The sequence below is a fragment of the Leuresthes tenuis genome, unplaced genomic scaffold (assembly GCF_036924035.1).
Source record: "Leuresthes tenuis unplaced genomic scaffold, fLeuTen1.0.hap1 SCAF_11, whole genome shotgun sequence".
Taxonomy (NCBI): Eukaryota; Metazoa; Chordata; class Actinopteri; order Atheriniformes; family Atherinopsidae; genus Leuresthes; species Leuresthes tenuis.
In genome coordinates, this window is record NW_027325365.1 from 12,097,256 (window position 1) to 12,114,291 (window position 17,036).

Genomic DNA, 17,036 nt, shown 5'->3' on the forward strand with positions numbered 1-17,036 from the left:
GGCCAAATCCACCGGACACGCACACACACTCCGCTTGGTAGAGGTGAGTCCAAGCCACTGCTGTGCTTTACCCGGATTATCAAGCGATTTTTCAGCTCATTTTAGATGATGTTTATCAGAAAATAAGACACAAAAATGTTGTCGGCTCATTCGAAGATTTTCGCGTCAATTACGCAATTACAGATATCAGAGGGAAATTACCGATACAATTTATGTAACGGAGGATGAAAAGTGGGGGAAATACGCGCAATTTCTTGGAATTCAGTTTTAGGCAACAGGTGATGTGCTTTGGCTCACCGGTCAACTTCTCTGAAGTTTCATCCTCCTTTCGTGGTATGAAATAGTTTGGGATTTCGTCAGTGAGCGTCTTTTTACATCTGGCGTTGGAAGCGCTGAAAAGCTGCTTTGGACCATTTTAATTTCACAAGCGAACAAAAAAAGAAAGAAGAAAATCTGCCTTTTCTTACTGTTTAATTTAAGGGTTAGACACTTTCATGTCACAGTTTGTCCTGTACGTCAAAGTAAAAGTAAAAGTTCGTTATTTTTTGCACTGTAAGGTGTTAATTTCACTCATATGTGTAAGATTATAATAACGAAAGAATATGAACTATAACTCCTTTTTTCGATCAGCCCGCCATCAAAGACAATAAAAAGTCCTGATATTGGGCTTTATCTCCTACAGCTACAGGGTTACTGTATAAGACGCCATCACATTTATATGAGTATGTCTTGTAGGTCAAATGATGTGCTCTGATATCTATGTCTGGCATAAGAGTTTTTGTCTGTATAATGAACTGCAGAGTCCAAAGCTAACATGTGTGCTTCCAGCTGTTAACACATACATCTCCTCCCTTCTTGTCTGAGCAGCTGCCAAACCAAATGCATGATGTCACTAAAAGGACCTGGAGATTATAGTTCTTTTTCTGGCACACAGGCCCTCCTTGTGGCCCCAACATGACTTCATTTTCCTCAAAATCCCACAAAGTCTTTGTACTTTACTGTGTAACGAAGCGCTTGCAGCTTGAGACCACTTTTTCACAAGGGGTTCTTGTAGCAAATTATAAACCAATTTTCACACTTAAGTGTGTGGATCATGTGGGTTAAAATCAGCTCAAATCCAGCTGCAAGGTTATCAAATATTCATTTCTTACAGCTGGTATTTGAGGGATGATTTACATCACTCTTCAGTTAAGCTGTTGTGTGAGGTTTCATCTCCATCTACCAGCAGCAGGACAGTGGAGGTAACCAGGACTTTGGTGGCAGCAGCTTATACAAGCAGAGACATGATTTTGTTGAGAACACGGTCTCGTCTCTTCTTTTCCTTATTGTAAATGGAGCATGAGAGAGAGGGTGTGGTTCGGTGCTGATGATTAAGTGGATGAACTGCATACATTAGCGTTCTCAACGGCCCAGCGCAGGACTCCTAAATAGGCAATGATGTTTGTTTGTATGTGTGGGCTGAGCAGAGCTGAGTGCAGGCAATATGTCTCTGTGAGGATGTACTTCTGTTCTCTTCATCCTTCATCCTTCAAACACGAGCTGAACTGTGTGTGATTACTTAGAGAATTAAAGTGGAGTAAGGAAAAAAAGAAAGATTTATGGAGAGACGTGAGACCATTGTGATTATGATTTTATTCAGGGGTGAGAATTGACATAACCAAATATTTTACTTGGATAAAACACTCGTATCAGTGAAAATGAACTACATAACATGGCCGCATTCAGAGTCATATAAAGTATTGCTTCCTATCAATCAGCAATTTACTGTTGGAAGGAGGTGGAACTAGTGGGAATCAGTTATATAATGTTATGCCTTGCAGTAGGGCCAAAATACTGTATTTCTGTATGAAATGCATAAAGATGATTAATAATAATAATAATAATAAAATTCAATCTATCCAAGCCCTGTCCAATACAGAGAAGAGCATAAGTATGAAGACATGGTTATGCAGACAAGTGCCAGCTTTTTGGCCTGCAAAAGGGAGGATAAATGCTGTAAAACCCTTCTACATTTTGACTGTTTTTACAAATAAACATAAAAATGTATCTTTGTATCCCTTTGACTCCCTGAGTAGTGAGAAAGCCAACATGCACATCTTCTCTGTGAAGTATAGTTCCACACATCACCAGAAATAACTCACTCTCTCCTGTGTTTGGAGACTTGGAGCTGAAGTGCACACAGACCTACGGTGAGGGCTTCATTTGAGTGAATTGTGTGTTGAAGCGGCGCCCTGTGGTTGGGAGTGTTTCTGTGCTGAGTTCCCCTCATGGCCTTTTGTCTGCACATATTCAAGCTCGGTGTGTCCGTGTCTTGCAGCCAGATCTTGACCTTATGTCTGTGTTGTAACATAGCTTTGTGTGTAAGCAAGCATGTGGCGTGGTGTTTATGTGTGTGCATGGTGAGTCACTGTTCCCCCTACCAGAGATAATGTTGCTCAGTCTGTCTGCCCACTGAACAGATTTGGAGTGTGACTGAGACGCTAGGATGTCCTGGGCAAGAGGTCAGGTTGACAAATGAGCTTACTGACATAGATAAGGCTTTTGTTGCCACTGGCAACGGCACAATGAGCTGTTTGCTTCAATCACACTAAGCGATTTGATCTAATGTCTTCAGGAAGTACAAGCAAGATATCCTGTTTCTGAGGAAACTTCACTTAAGAAAAAGTTATGTATCGCATATCACGCACACACTGTGAGAGTTCATACTCTGTTCCCATCAGAAGAAAGTATCACTTTAAAACCTTTGTGCTGCTCTTTTTATCAACTTAAAAAAGGTTCAATTCAGTTACTTCCCCAGCTTTAAGTTCAACCATGATTATCTCGTTTGAAATTCATATGTATCTCCGTGTTTTATGTTCAGAATAACGGGTTATTTTTGCTGTTTTAATAAGTGTGGCTTTACAGATAGCAGGTGGGGAAGAGGGTACTACATTCCAGCTTCATTGTGTATCAGGTCAGCAGTCCCTGGGTAGTGTCAAAACGATCAGATGAGTTGGAGAGGAGACTGTCAGCTTGCAGCACTCAAAATTAAACCAGATGATGTCATCTCTGAGCATTTAAATGCAGTGTTTATACGAAATGTTCAACCTCAATGAAAAAAAAAAAGTTCTATGTAAAATGTAAACTAAAAACAGAATGCTCCAATCTTTTATTCTCAGTCTCATGGACTTTCTTACAAAAATATTAGCTCATCTTGACTTTGATGGCAGCAGCATGTTTCAAACAAGTTGGGACAGTGGCAACAAAAAGCTGGAAAAGTAAGCGTTGGAGAAACGCTGGAGAAACGTGTTGCTACTTATTAGGCTATTTTCAACAGGTCAGTAACATCGTTTGGTATAAACAGAGACAGCCTCTCAGAAGATAGGCAGAGGTCGTTCACAAATGCAGCTTAAAGACTAGAGGAACCATCGAGTTTGTTCTCAGCTCTCAGTTCAAAAGCCTGCATCTCTAATGGTATGGCGCTGCATTAGTGTTTATGAAACTGGTTACCTGCACATCTGGAAAGGCATCATGGATGCAAAAGTGTATATACAGGTTTTAGAGCAACATACGCTTCCATCCAGATGTCTTTTTCAGGCCATGAATATTTACGCACGTTAATGCTGAACCTCATACTGCGTCTGAGTCTGGGTGCTGGACTGACCTGCCTGCAGTCCGGAGCTTTCCCGAGTTGAAAATATTTGACGCATCATAAAACACAGTATATGACAAAGAAGACCCAGGACCGTTGAGCAGTTAGAAATGTAAATCAGATGAGAATGGGACAACATTTCTCTTCTGACGGGCCAGCAGCTGGTCTCCTCAGTTCCCAGATGTTTGCAGACTGTTGTTAAAAGAAGACGGCATGCTGCACAGTGGGAAACATGACCCTGTCCCAACTTTTTAAAGATATGTTGCTGCCATCAACTTCAAGCTGAGCTAACACTTTTCATGACACAGTAAAATGTCTCACTTTCAGCGTTTTATGTTTTCTATGTTCTATGTTCTATTATGAATGAAATATTGGTTTATGAGATTTGCAAATTATTGTACTATATTTTTATTCACATTTGATGCAGACACTTATTTAGACTTTGGATTTGGCTCTGTTTTTTTTAATTAAAAGACAAAATATCAAGCAATGTCATATCTTAATATTTTATATTTATTTTTATACATTTTCTAAAGATTACCCTACATACCCTCAGTATTTCTTACTTAAACATTATACTGTGCTTACACTGTTTTAACATGATGTTAAAACATGGCATGTCATTTGTAATTTGTAACTCTTTAAAAAACATGTCTTCAAATAATTTTAAGTTTAATTCTATATTTTTGCCAAGTTTATGGACATATGGTTCTTCATAACTGAATTTTGGAAGAATTTCCAAGATGATTCCAATATAGATTAAACTGATAAGATGCAAACATTATAATTATTCCATTTGTCAGATGTGAGATCATGAAAAAGTCAGTTTTCCCACAGAGTGATTAACCCAGCTGTAAAAATCCACATTTAATCAAGACTTTAATCAAGACAGAAATGCATCATGGGGGGAAACAAAGAGCTGAAACTGGAAATTAGAGGAAGGGTCAGTGATATCACCTTGGAGAGAAAAGTATATAAAACTCGACGTAGCAGCATGGAAATATGTCAGTGAATCAAAAGATGAGGAGTGACAGATTACCTGGTGTAAGCAGATCATGTTGTCTGGGAGCTGTGGCGCCTCCCTGCACACTAATTAATCTTTATGTGGGTTCAGAGTAATTTGGTGATAGATTTCAAAAGGGGGACAAACTGTCTGTGATAACGGACCAAATCAAATCTGTAATTACAGCCAGATGCCCTTTTAACAAGCAAGCTCAAACACACAGTCTCTCTCTCTCTCACACACACACACACACACACACACACGTACTCACTGTTTTTCTGTTCTATATTTGTCTGGACCCACTAATGGGATGACCCAAACATTGGACTGTTAACCTTAACCATCACAGCTGGATGTTTAACTCCAAGCTGATAGTTACTCACACCCAAAAACAAAGTAAGAACATTTTAACAGAACTACAGTCCCCGCAATTATAGTTGGCTTCCAGTATTCAGACCCAAAATGTAGAAAAACGAGTGTTTACACAGACACAGGTGCTCACCAAAGATCCCATTTACCTGTTAAATTCATTTAGTGTCTAAAATATGAAAAGGGTTGTCTTACAAAGCTAAGGAACGTGTTTTTCCTTTTTAAATGGACAGTATTATAATTCAAATCAAGCTCCGATTTATCCAGTTTACCTGATTATCTTCTATTCACCTTTGCATTGATTTATATGAAACTAAGTTTAGGTCACAGAGTTCTTCCTCAAGGCCAACATTTCGGGTCTTTTTAGAGAGAGAAGAGTCCCGATGCTGTAAAAATGACCGAGCCATTCATGTAAAGGGGAGCAGTTCGAGTGGCAGTGTTGGTGAGCAGCTTGTGACATCTTTTTGTGGTATTTTAATTATTCTTTTTAATTACCAGAGTTGATAATGAAGTAATATCTTACAGTGTTCCTCTAATGGGAATATGTTGTGTATGATATAGCCTCTGTGACGCCACATCATAAGAACACATTAACTGTGAATGTGGTTGGATTGTCTTTTCCTAGATCCTTACAGATTTCTCTGTTTCTTTCATAATATTTTGTTTATTCCAATAAATTATTGCAATGGTTGAAATCATGTGGAGAAACTCCCATTTTTCCTTAAATAGACAATCAATGGATCTGATTCCCCACAAAGTAAGTGAAGCAGGAAGTGTGCGTGGAACCTTCCACACATCTGATGTGTCTCATTACCTCTGTATCTGCATTTAAATCCGAATGACTAAACATTTCTACAGAACAGAGTAAAACAGGATCTATGGATCTCTTGCTGCTGAGAAAATAACAACACATTTTTGATGAAAAGTTGAAATCTAAGTTTAATTCATCGTTCAGTGGCTTCAAAGCAGAAAATTCCTTCCTGAGTTGTGACCAGAACTATAAAGCTGATTACATTCAAACAAATGTAATGTTGCTCTATACAGTTGGATTTGTCTTCTATGCATATTCATAATGATATGTGACACTGTAGGTCCATGTTGTGGCCACAGCTTGTGGACAAAAAGCTTTTATCAGCTTTCATTACATATATTTAGCTATTCTTGTCAGATTGAAGCTCCAAAGAGGTTAGTACCTAATAAGACTTCTGAGTTAAAGAGCATTTGGGATTTAGACATGTACTTCTGGACATGCAGATTCACTATTTCAACTGGCTATCTTTTAAACTTTGATGATAATAACCTGAAATCAACTAATTCTGGTGTGTTTTTGCTTTCTCATCAGGAATGAGATATGAATTAAACATCATCCCTTGAAGAAAGAATTTCAGGAAGATGAGAGACTGCTACAAGAATGCAGCTCTGAAAAATTTCTCCCCTGACTCGAAAGTCTAATTTAAGTTTTCGTATATTTCCATGAAGACACAGAACAGTTCGCTGCGCTTTGTCTCGACTCATCTTAGTTGCTACCAGCTTTTCTCATGACTCGACCTTCTGACACAAGGTGATTGAATGAGTCATCTTTTCATGCTATGGACAGTCTGAAACATTTCACAGCGGGGCAGGGCGATTATCTGTTATCCTCACTGGGCAAAACCTTCAGACTGTGTTTTCTCTTTTTTTAACATGTGATGTTACTGGGATAGAATCCAATCTGTATCACTTAATCTAACCTCCCCGCATCACCTAATCCTCTATTCTCTATTGCATAGCCTAAAAAGGACTGGAGGGGTGAAGTTTGGATTTGGATGTGGGTTCATGGGCGTGTGAGGGGGTTACAGAGGGGTATATACAGGCCTCCTTAACATAATGATGCTCATGGTGTCTGGGTTTGACCCTCTGTGGATGTTACGGTCCCTGCTCTGACTTTCTCTTTGCCCTTCTCTTCTCGGCCTGACTGAGACCTAAACATGACTTTCTACAAGCACTCAGGTAACATAAAAATCTGCGTATAACATTGGATACTAAATATTTTAGACATATTGGTCTTTGTAAAGCGTATTTGAGTATTTGTGGTATTTGTGAGTAATTGTTGTGACCATTTGTTGGACAATCCATTGGAATATAAGTAGTTTATTCATCCTGAGGATTCAGAGTTCATACATACATGTTTTATCCCGTCATCTTTGACCCAATGAACTTTACTGAGAGTTTGTTGAAGTGGTACACGTCCAGACAATCTTCGTTTAAAAAAAAAAAAGAAAAAGAATGGTGACAGTTTTTCAAAGCATCATTTCGTTATTGGTTGTGCCATGAATTTATTTCATGATACTGATTCATATTGAAGCACTGACACAGATAATTGCAAAAACTATGCGTGACACTGCGTTATTCCTCAGATGAAGCTCTTTGATTTGAAGACTTAATTTGAATGGCAGAGTCTAAAATCTAATATTTTCCTCTCAGATTGGTGAGGAGAATTATTTGAATTTTTTAATTAAATTAGTTTTACTCTAATTTTACAATCGTAACAATTACAGTTTCGGGATATTTGGTTGAACCGACGTCTAATCCAACAGTTCTGCAATAGATTTTACCTTCCTTACCTTTCCTAGAAATTGATAAAGTTCAGTTTCTGTTTAAGCAGCTTCAGAGAGATTGATTGATTCAGTTATACTATGTAGTCATTTCATTGTTTTGGAGAATGTAATTTGAGCTGTCATTAAGCTCTGTCTGCGACTTAGCCTCATTGATATATATGTACTGACAGAACAGTGACAACCTCTGTCAACTTGCAAGACAACCCCAGCATGTGGAGTGACTCCACAATGATATTTTGTGAATCTTTTATTATGATATATTTAACCAAAGAGGGCCTAAAAGTTTATTCAAAAAGATGAATTAAGAGCATGGGTGGCTAATTTCTTTCTGCGGTCAAATGAATTAAAACTGAACTAATAATTTGTAGTTATATCATCATAAAAAGGCCATCTTATAGTGGAGCTTTGTGGCCTATTTTTTCTCTGTGTAGCGTGACAACTGAGGTTATTATGTAAAGGCGTCTGAGTTTGTGAGCGTTACTATCCGAGGAGGCCAGGAACAGAGAGTTGCAACATTGCTGTTGATATGATGTGCTGTTTGGGTCAGACTGTCTCTGATCCACTCTTTCCACTCTTTGACTCATCTCTAAAACTGCTCTCACTGTGACCTTTTCTCACTACAAAGGACTCTTCCCCAAAGAGACCACGGTTGTTTAATCCTACCCCCCCACAGCTGAGTGTCAGTGCATTCCACATCGCATAAATGTTTGACAGGGAGCAGCTGTCACCCTGTTTGCAACGAAAGATTAAAATACTGGACGTGTTTCAGCTGGAGCCACAATAGCTGCATAGTCCTAACAGTCATCACTCTACATCCCTCTTCATTTGTCCCCCAAGGAGGGTCAGTGATCTTTAAATAGAGTTCAGTTCTAAAATAGATCCCTGATGCCGTGTGTGATCTGACAAGGTTAATTGTGTTGGACAGGGTGGGTTTTGCTTGGTGAGTGGACTGGAGTGGGTGTGCCAGTACTCACTCTTCAGTCCATTCTTTCTTCCTGAAGCACAGCTGCACATTGCTCTCTTGCTCCAAACCATCTCCCATTTATCCATCCACACACACCAGGGGTACATACCATGCTCCGGGAGGCTCATCTTGTTCACATGGCTGTTCACCGCATCCCACTTAAATAGCCACAGTCCCCTTTCGTAAATATTTTTCTTGTTCCTATGGTTACTCGGACAAAATGCCACTCCTCCCATTGTTTCCCCCTTTGCTTCTGTTGTGACGGAATGGATTAAAATGATATTTGTGTCACTGAATAAATACATTTAGCTAAAGTTCATGCGCTGATCAGTTGCCTCTTTGGACAGTGAAGCCATGGAGTGATGTAGCAGTCCACCCTATTCATGCTGTTATTCCAGAAAACTTCTCTCTCTCTCTCTGGATGTGATGGGAACTCAGGAATGCAAAAGAATGAAGAAGCAACTGAGTTGTTTACATAAGAATCTATTACAACGGCCTATCCAAAACGCAGATAAGAGAGTGGCCCAGAGGAAAGAGAGCTTAGAGGTTGTGGGTGAAATGGTCTAAAGATATGACCTGAGCTTGATAAAAAGTCTGAAGGACCTACATCTGCGGGTTGCTGTTTTATCTCCCTCACACTTCTCTCATCAGTTTGGTATGCCACTGTAAGAGTGTCTTTATGGTGAATGTGGAAAAACAATGACACCAGTTATAAACTCAGTTCAATTTATGCATGTATTTAAGGTATAGAGGTCCAGTAATTCATCCAGTGACCGCAGAATGCTTTTAAATGCACTTACACTCTGGTTATTATGTGCGTGTCATATTGACCGACAGCGCATGTTGAGTCTTGGCTGTGTTAGAAAATGCAACACTGTCCCCACCTGGTGCTGAAAAGGAAGCATGGCGTCAGGAGGCACGAACACGAGCTCTATCAATGACCGCTCTCCTTTTTTTTTTTCTCTCAGGTCCCAGAAGTTACGTCACCTCCACCATGACCGATCGCTTCGACTGCTACTACTGCCGGGACAACCTGCATGGGAAGAAGTACGTGAAGAAGGACGAGAAGCACGTGTGCACCAAGTGCTTCGATAAGCTCTGTGCCAACACCTGTGCAGAGTGCAAGCGCCCCATTGGTGCTGACGCCAAGGTGAAAGCACAGTGTGTGTCAGGGACAGAAGTCAAGAGTGAGGGAGCAGAGGGACGTGACTCGAGTATCAAGAAAAGAACATTCCCACAGACAGAGCTGTGTTTTGTACAGATATTCTTCTCAAGCTAGTTTAAAATATAATGAGCTGATATGACATGCCATGACAGGGAAAATGACTTCTTTTTCTGTTCTTGTCAAGCAAAAAGAAATGACTTCTATCTATAGTTCTGTATGCTGTCAGGCTTTAGGCTTTCTGTCTGGTTGCAGAATGAGCGTCAGACCCCTCAGCACTTAGTCACAGGCTGTTAAATGAAATAAAAGATTTGTCATTACTACTAATGGGGCCTAAATACTTAATAACACATTTTCACCATTCAAGTTTAGTTCCTGCGGTGAGTTGTGTTAATGACTTATAACTCACCACATCCTGCGCCACTTCAGCTTGCTTTTTGTTCAGACCCCGCGCCTCAGTTCAGGTGATGTGCAAGCAAACTCCACTTTAATGGGATCTGCACGAAGGCCCCGGTACTCACTCCGTGCCTCCTCTCTTTGCTCAGGAGCTGCACCATAAGAACCGCTACTGGCATGAGGACTGCTTCCGCTGTGTCAAGTGCTACAAGTCGCTGGCCGGTGAGCCGTTCAGCGCCCGGGATGATGGCAAGATAATGTGCGGCAAGTGTGGCTCCCGGGAGGATGGCAACCGGTGCCAGGGCTGCTACAAGGTGGTGATGCCAGGTGGGCTTGCACAAAGCATGAACTCTCGGGTTTTATGTTCTCAATTTAAAAGCATCACACAGCTTTGATGCAGCACATGGTTTTTTTTTTCCGTCTGAACTCCAGAAAAATTTCCACAGGGAAACAAAAGTTGAAATGAATTCCATTCACTTTCATTTCATAGCATTCTTCTTCTTCTTTGATTGTTTTAGGTTCCCAGAACGTGGAGTACAAGAACAAGGTGTGGCACGAGGAATGCTTCACCTGCTTTGAATGCAAGAAGCCAATCGGCACACAAAGTTTTCTGACCAAGGGTGACGACATCTACTGTGCTCCCTGCCATGACAAGAAGTTTGCCAAGAAATGCTTCCACTGCAAGCAGGTACAAGCACTCAGTGTCATTAGCTATGTTTTGTGATTATACAACTATTTGATTGCCTTTTGGAGCTCATATTCTTACAGCATGATGTCTAAAGCTGTGCCTAACATGGCTGACCTTACCCCAGAATTCATTAGAGTGAATCATTATTCAGCCTCGTTGTGTTTGACATCACAATCAGCGAGTCTCTCTGCCTCTTCATTAAGGCCATCACCTCTGGAGGGATCAGCTACCAGGACCAGCCTTGGCACTCTGAGTGTTTTGTGTGCAACACCTGCCATAAACCTCTGGCAGGAGCTCGTTTCACCTCCCACGAGGACCACGTTTACTGCGTGGACTGCTACAAGACCGACGTGGCCAAGAAGTGCCATGGCTGCAAGAACCCAATCACAGGTCAGGACAGCATCAACATCTGCTCTCATGTTGACAAAGTGGAACCCACAATTACATTATTTTCTGTAAATACAGGAGCAGGAAGGATATTAGTAGAAATGCTGCTTTCTTTCTTACTCTGGATGTTCGCAGCGCTTCCGACAGTAGAAGAAAAACACGTGTCTGGCTTTCCACTGACAGATTCCTAATAAGAGCCAGGAATGTTGAATCCTCACCCCATCTTTGCTCCATCCTGAATGATGTTTCTACACCTAGAACATCATCTTGTGAAAAGTTGGCATGAACACTGTCACGTTGAGCTAAGCGAGTTCATAAAACACAGCCTTAAAAAGAGCTTTGATATCATGTTTTAAGACCCTGCGTTAGTTTTGCTGTGTTGAATGCTACACCACAGAGATCTCTGTACATAGTTTAATGCTCTTGGACCTGCAGGAGTCTTAAGCTGTTGACTGTTTGCATGCTCACCAGTTCCCTGGATATGGAACCATCAGGACTCTGATAGAAACTGTGATACTGTTGCATGTAAACACTTCATTCAGGTGTCTGAACATCCTATGCTGGTTAAGGTCATAGTGGCTGATGGAGGAAAGTTTAGCACGACAATAATCAGAAACCTGGATAGTTAGATGGTCATGTGGAATAGGGTATGAATAACCTGGTTTCTCATGTTCATACAAACATATTCAGAGCAGGATCACAACACTGGATACTAATGTAGAGACAAACTCATAGGTGCCTTCTGTCCGTCTTTGCAGGGTTCGGCCACGGCACCAATGTGGTGAACTACGAGGGCTACGCTTGGCATGAGTATTGCTTCAACTGCAAGAAGTGCTCCCTCTCATTGGCCAACAAGCGCTTCGTCATCAATGAAGACCACATTTACTGCCCCGACTGCGCTAAGAAGGTGTAAACCGCACAGCCAGCTGTGCCGAGGATCATGGTTCAAAGTGGAATTTCACCAAAGGTGACTCTTGAGCTAATCTTTGTATCAATTGTGGAAATGACAAAACTTTATTCTGAATTGACATACAATACCAGGAGTCAACTTTGGTGAGATTTCCCTTTACAAGATTGACAGACTTGAGCTTATATCAACTAAATATACACAAGCTTGCATTGATCTGCAATGTTGCATCTGGCTAAGTATCAGGAGTTGTAGTTTTTTTTTGTAGTTGGATTGTGATGTGCACTGTTATAGTCTAATGTTTTCCAGGATTCTGAGCTGCTTTGTCAGACGAAAGTCATTTTTTCGATGCCTTTACAGGAATCTAAGCGCAAATGCTTATCCAGTGTCGTCAGCTGCTCATACACACCAGCTTATCGGTTACATTCGGAATGTTTTGAGTTTAAAAATGTTTGAATTGAATTGAAAATGAGTGAATTTAGAGCACACGTCAAATGTTAAAACAAATCATGTGTTCAAAACCTGATGAAGTTTCACGCAAAACAAGAATAAAAGGCAGTTGCAAGGAGCCTGTTTTTTCTTCACAGCAAGAAGCAAATTCCTAACAAAGGGATATTTTTGCCAAACTTTATTCTTTTAACAGTCCGTAACATCTCAGTTCTCTTTAGATATATTTACAGTACAAATTTTATTTGTGAACAGGGGGTTAATACCAAATCTTCCAGAGAAATATTCATATTCACAGAGTTGCCCCAGTTGGGTAGACTGATTGTCGAGGTCGAGGTAAGGACACGCTTTCTTAGTTGTGATGCAATAAAAATAGTAACTCTCAATCTAAGGCACCGTTCTATCCTATCAGTACAGACAACATCGAGGATGAAGAGCTGTCGAGCTCTGTACTTAAACCCCCAAGGATGCAGCAGGACCTGGAATGGACACAAAATCTGTTCAAGCAGCAACTACGAAAGTTCCCAAACAAGTGCCTCTCATGAGCGGAAAGTAGAGCAGGGGGGGGAGGGGAGGAAGTTTGAGTAAATACATGTTTAAAGTTATGATTGAATAAACATTCGGGGTGAAAAGAAGTCACAGAACCATGGACAAATTATCTTTTTCTTCGAGACATATCCCACGGCTCCTCTAGTCCGTGTTCTTGGGAGTTTGAACTACTCCTCAGTAACAAGCTAACTGTGACACTGCAAAGTCTCGTGTTTCCTTGGAGAATAATATACCAATGCTGAAAGCGAGCAGCTCCGATAGATCTGGTAAATAATGCAGGACGGTTTATGGAGTTACATTCTTTGAGCTTATTTATGAAAGCTAAGACAATAAAAGCTCAGAGTCTTTATGTACAAAGAGACTTTAGTTAGCCAGCAGAGTACAAGGCAAAAGTCAAGGTCCACAAACCTCATGCTTGGACTTTTCAAGCAAATGGAATTTCAACATTTCAATATAGTTCCTGAAAAATTAAAAAGAGAAAAAAGAAAAGAACTCCAAGACTGACCCACATCACATTTTGTTTGGTGGACGCGCCCTCTTTGTACTACAGTAGAACAGTTGAAACCTGAGCGGATATGCCTACCTTAAACCATCCACCCCCACATCCCTCGATGTAATATAAAACCTATTTTGACGACTTTAAAAGCACCGCGAGGCTCAGCTACAGCTCAGCTACAGCTCATACCATTGGTCAGACATGCAGCCAAGGACCCATCAACTCTTCTCGCCCAGCAAACTAGTTTAATCTAGGATTTGCGGAGATGGGTCTAAAAGCTTAATTCAAACACCCAATGCAGCACAGATCGAATTGTTGGAAATGTGCAGCGGATCCCCAATTGGTCTGTTGCTTTCCAGAGCTCTTGTGGAAGAGTCCTTCTTTTTTTTTTGTTTTAAATGTTGGGTTTCCAGCCTGCACGAGCCACACCTCACTATAACATGTCAGGACACCAGTCAAACTGAACCTACATAGACTTAAATTATCCACGACCTGATCCACTCCAACCTAAACATGGCTTCATTTGCCTAATACTGACTCTATGCACAACATAATAACACTTAAATATATGTAGAAATGTATTTTCATATATAAACAAACCCATTTCTATACTATAAAAATAGCTGAGACGCTTTTTCTCAAATGTAGCAGCTAGTGTGGGGAAGGTTAGTGGGAGGAAAGTGGAATTCATCACACAATCACACTAGCAGAAGTGTAGATGAAAGAGTAAACTCGATTAGGTCAGCCAAAACCTGATTTCTAGTGTCAGCATAGGGGAACTAACTTGACAGAGCGGTCAAACTTTGAAGTTCAGCTCGGTAACACGAAGCACAGAAGCAGCGGTGGGTGACTGTGACTAATTTCACGTGTGATAAATTATTATGTTACAGGTACAGTTATTCAACATTTGGGTGGTGCAGATGCAGATGAAAAGGTCATCAGCAACGAGACAAAAACCAGATCTAACTCAGACTGTCATGTAAATGACAAGGATGTTAGTAAACAGTAATTCTATATACATAAGTAGAGATAAAATAAGTCAACCATGAGCCCCATCATCAACGCACTGCTGAAACTTTACTGAACATGTGACTTTCACTAAAGTCTTGTCAAAAATGGAAACCAATCACTATGAGTTTATAAAGCCCTCTAGTGGCCAGAGAAGGAAACACAGCACAGAGTGAGACACCGTCATGAAACAAGTGGGGGCTTTAAAGACCCTCTAAAGTGGGCTGAAGCACGAATACAGAATCCACTCCCAAGTGTGCGCACATGATGGAAACTGATAGATAAGTGCGTGTGTGGGCAACAGGTCCGACTGCTTCGTATGTTCACAATCGGAGGTTGGAGGGGGAGAAAACAAACAAAACAAAAAAAGGTAAGGCCATATTGCTGGATGCTGCAAAAAGCAACTAGTCAAGTAAATTTAGATGAACTACAAGCAAAACGCGGGATGCCAAACCAAGAGAGAACAGAATGTATCGACATTTCCTCCAATAATGTGCATGTGTCCTGGAATATTCTCACACAAGAGAGAAGACTAAACATATGATAACAATAATTACAGTAACAAAGAAGCAAAATTTAATAAATTACAACAATGCACCCCTGACAAAGACAAAATTACTTTAAAAAAAGAAATTTGATTTGGAAACAACATTGAAAAAAAAAAAAAAAAAAACTTCACACAAGTAGAAGAGGAAAGAGCCCTGGAGCGAGCATGCTGGAGGAATATACAATATTTCCCTGAAGCATAACGTGAATTTAATATATTTAGTTCCTCGTTGTGTCGGGTGCAAATGTAGCTCTTAGGGTGGGTCTTTCCGCTTCGCCTTGTGCTCCTCCTACAGGAAGAGGAGGAGGACACAGACGAGAAGCTGTTTGGAACTGACACAAGATTCTGTTAAGGAGCTCAGCTGGACAGGAACTTTGGGAGTGCAACTTTAAGAGGCTTCTCAGCGACGACAGCAGCATCAAATCTCTGAAGAGACAAGACAGAATAGTTTTAGCCTATCGTAACGGTCAGCACGGGCTGCATCTGACGCAGCGGTGACGCCTCACCTGACATGGCTTCTATGGGTTGATTGGAGGAATGCAGGCTGTTGATGGGGGTTCCCTTGTCCTCAAAGGCTACCCTGGTCCCATCTGAGCTCCCGTCACAGTTAATCAAAACCTGGTTACAGTCCTCTGCCTCAATGAGGGGTCGCGTCTTGGAGTGCGCGTTGACTTCAATGAGTCCCTCGAAGCTCCACTGGTTGGACTTCCCATTGAGACTAGAGACCAGCCCCACTTTGGTGGCGTCCTGCTCATTTAGGAACTCAGAGCCCTCAACGTGGCAGCTCTTAGGGACTGGGCTGGAGAAGGAGAGAAGAGAGTTCATTGGAAAAGGCAATTACATCAAACTGTGAATCAGTAGACAAAGCTCTCACCAATCATTCCTACCAATGAGTACGGTGTAGAAGGAGAGACAACTAGTTGTTTTCAGAGTCTCTGTTACTACTTTTAATTCACTGACCATTATTAAGTAGGCATTCAGCGGGAATTTTCCCCCTTGATGAATAAACAAAAAGTATAGCATGTAAGCTGCATCTGAAACAAAGGGCTGAAAATTGTCCCAGATCTGAAAACAGCTCTGCCAGTCCCTAAAAAAAAATGGTTAGAAATACATGTAATTTGTTGACAACTAGTTTGCTGGACATTAGTGGAGGTTGTGGTAGCATCTAGCCCAAAAAAGAAAAACTCTTTTCAAACTAGCAGCAGCAGATCCACAGTAAGAACCATTCTGATTCCCAGGAACATTTCAAATTCACTCATTAATCTGAACCACTAACAGCAGGAGGAATTCACCGTCTTCATACCTGACCGCCTGAGTCTCATCTGTGCTGGTGCCATTGTTGTTCTCCTTGTCGTCCGTCTCTGACTTCCCATTCATGCCCAGCGGCTCTTGGCACACCACAGAGTCACCGCAGGACAGGTCATCTGTGACACCCTCCTTGTCGATGTCTTCTGTATGGACTAAAACGATAATGAATAAATGGATATTCATGCAAACAAGCCACAGAGTTGTGTGGAAGAGCAAAGAAAAGCCTCCGCCATTACATATCGGGACTTAAAAAGGTAAACACCACAGAGAGTCAATAGTTTGTAGAACTGCCTTTAGCAGAAGTAACTAATTAAAGAATAAACACGTTTTTTTACAAACAAAAAAAAACCCCACTCTAATAAAAACATGAGGGTGAAAGCTGCGGAAAACTCACTTTTGGTTTCACAGTTCATCTCGTCCACATCATCATCATCATTCTCTGGTTTATCATCGTCTCTCTGCACGAGACAAAAAGTCAGTTAGCATCTATTAATGAATTAATAAATGGTCATTTAACTGAACCAAACTGAACTGGACCCCCCACAGACATTTTAAGCCTTTGCATCTCTATTTGAGA

At 40.9% G+C, this 17,036-nt stretch overlaps 2 protein-coding genes across 13 annotated transcripts in view; one reads left to right on the forward strand and one right to left on the reverse strand.

The window, feature by feature from the left end:
- The first annotated feature begins 6,859 nt into the window (after positions 1-6,859).
- On the forward strand, positions 6,860-13,544 carry fhl1a (four and a half LIM domains 1a). Its single transcript, XM_072395455.1, has 6 exons — positions 6,860-6,992; positions 9,533-9,714; positions 10,272-10,449; positions 10,641-10,810; positions 11,014-11,200; positions 11,956-13,544. Exons 1-6 carry the CDS (start codon positions 6,971-6,973, stop codon positions 12,108-12,110), a joined length of 894 nt encoding a protein of 297 aa, XP_072251556.1. The 5' UTR covers positions 6,860-6,970; the 3' UTR covers positions 12,111-13,544.
- Positions 12,718-17,036, reverse strand: part of map7d3 (MAP7 domain containing 3) — a 28,113-nt gene continuing 23,794 nt past the window's right edge. For all 12 annotated transcript variants that reach the window (XM_072395454.1, XM_072395446.1, XM_072395453.1 and 9 more), the window contains 4 exons: positions 16,854-16,917; positions 16,455-16,611; positions 15,658-15,950; positions 12,718-15,577 (listed from right to left, as the gene is read on the reverse strand). In XM_072395454.1, the coding sequence (XP_072251555.1) occupies positions 15,570-15,577; positions 15,658-15,950; positions 16,455-16,611; positions 16,854-16,917 (522 nt within the window). In that variant the 3' untranslated portion in view covers positions 12,718-15,569. The remainder of the gene's footprint in view (positions 15,578-15,657; positions 15,951-16,454; positions 16,612-16,853; positions 16,918-17,036) is intronic.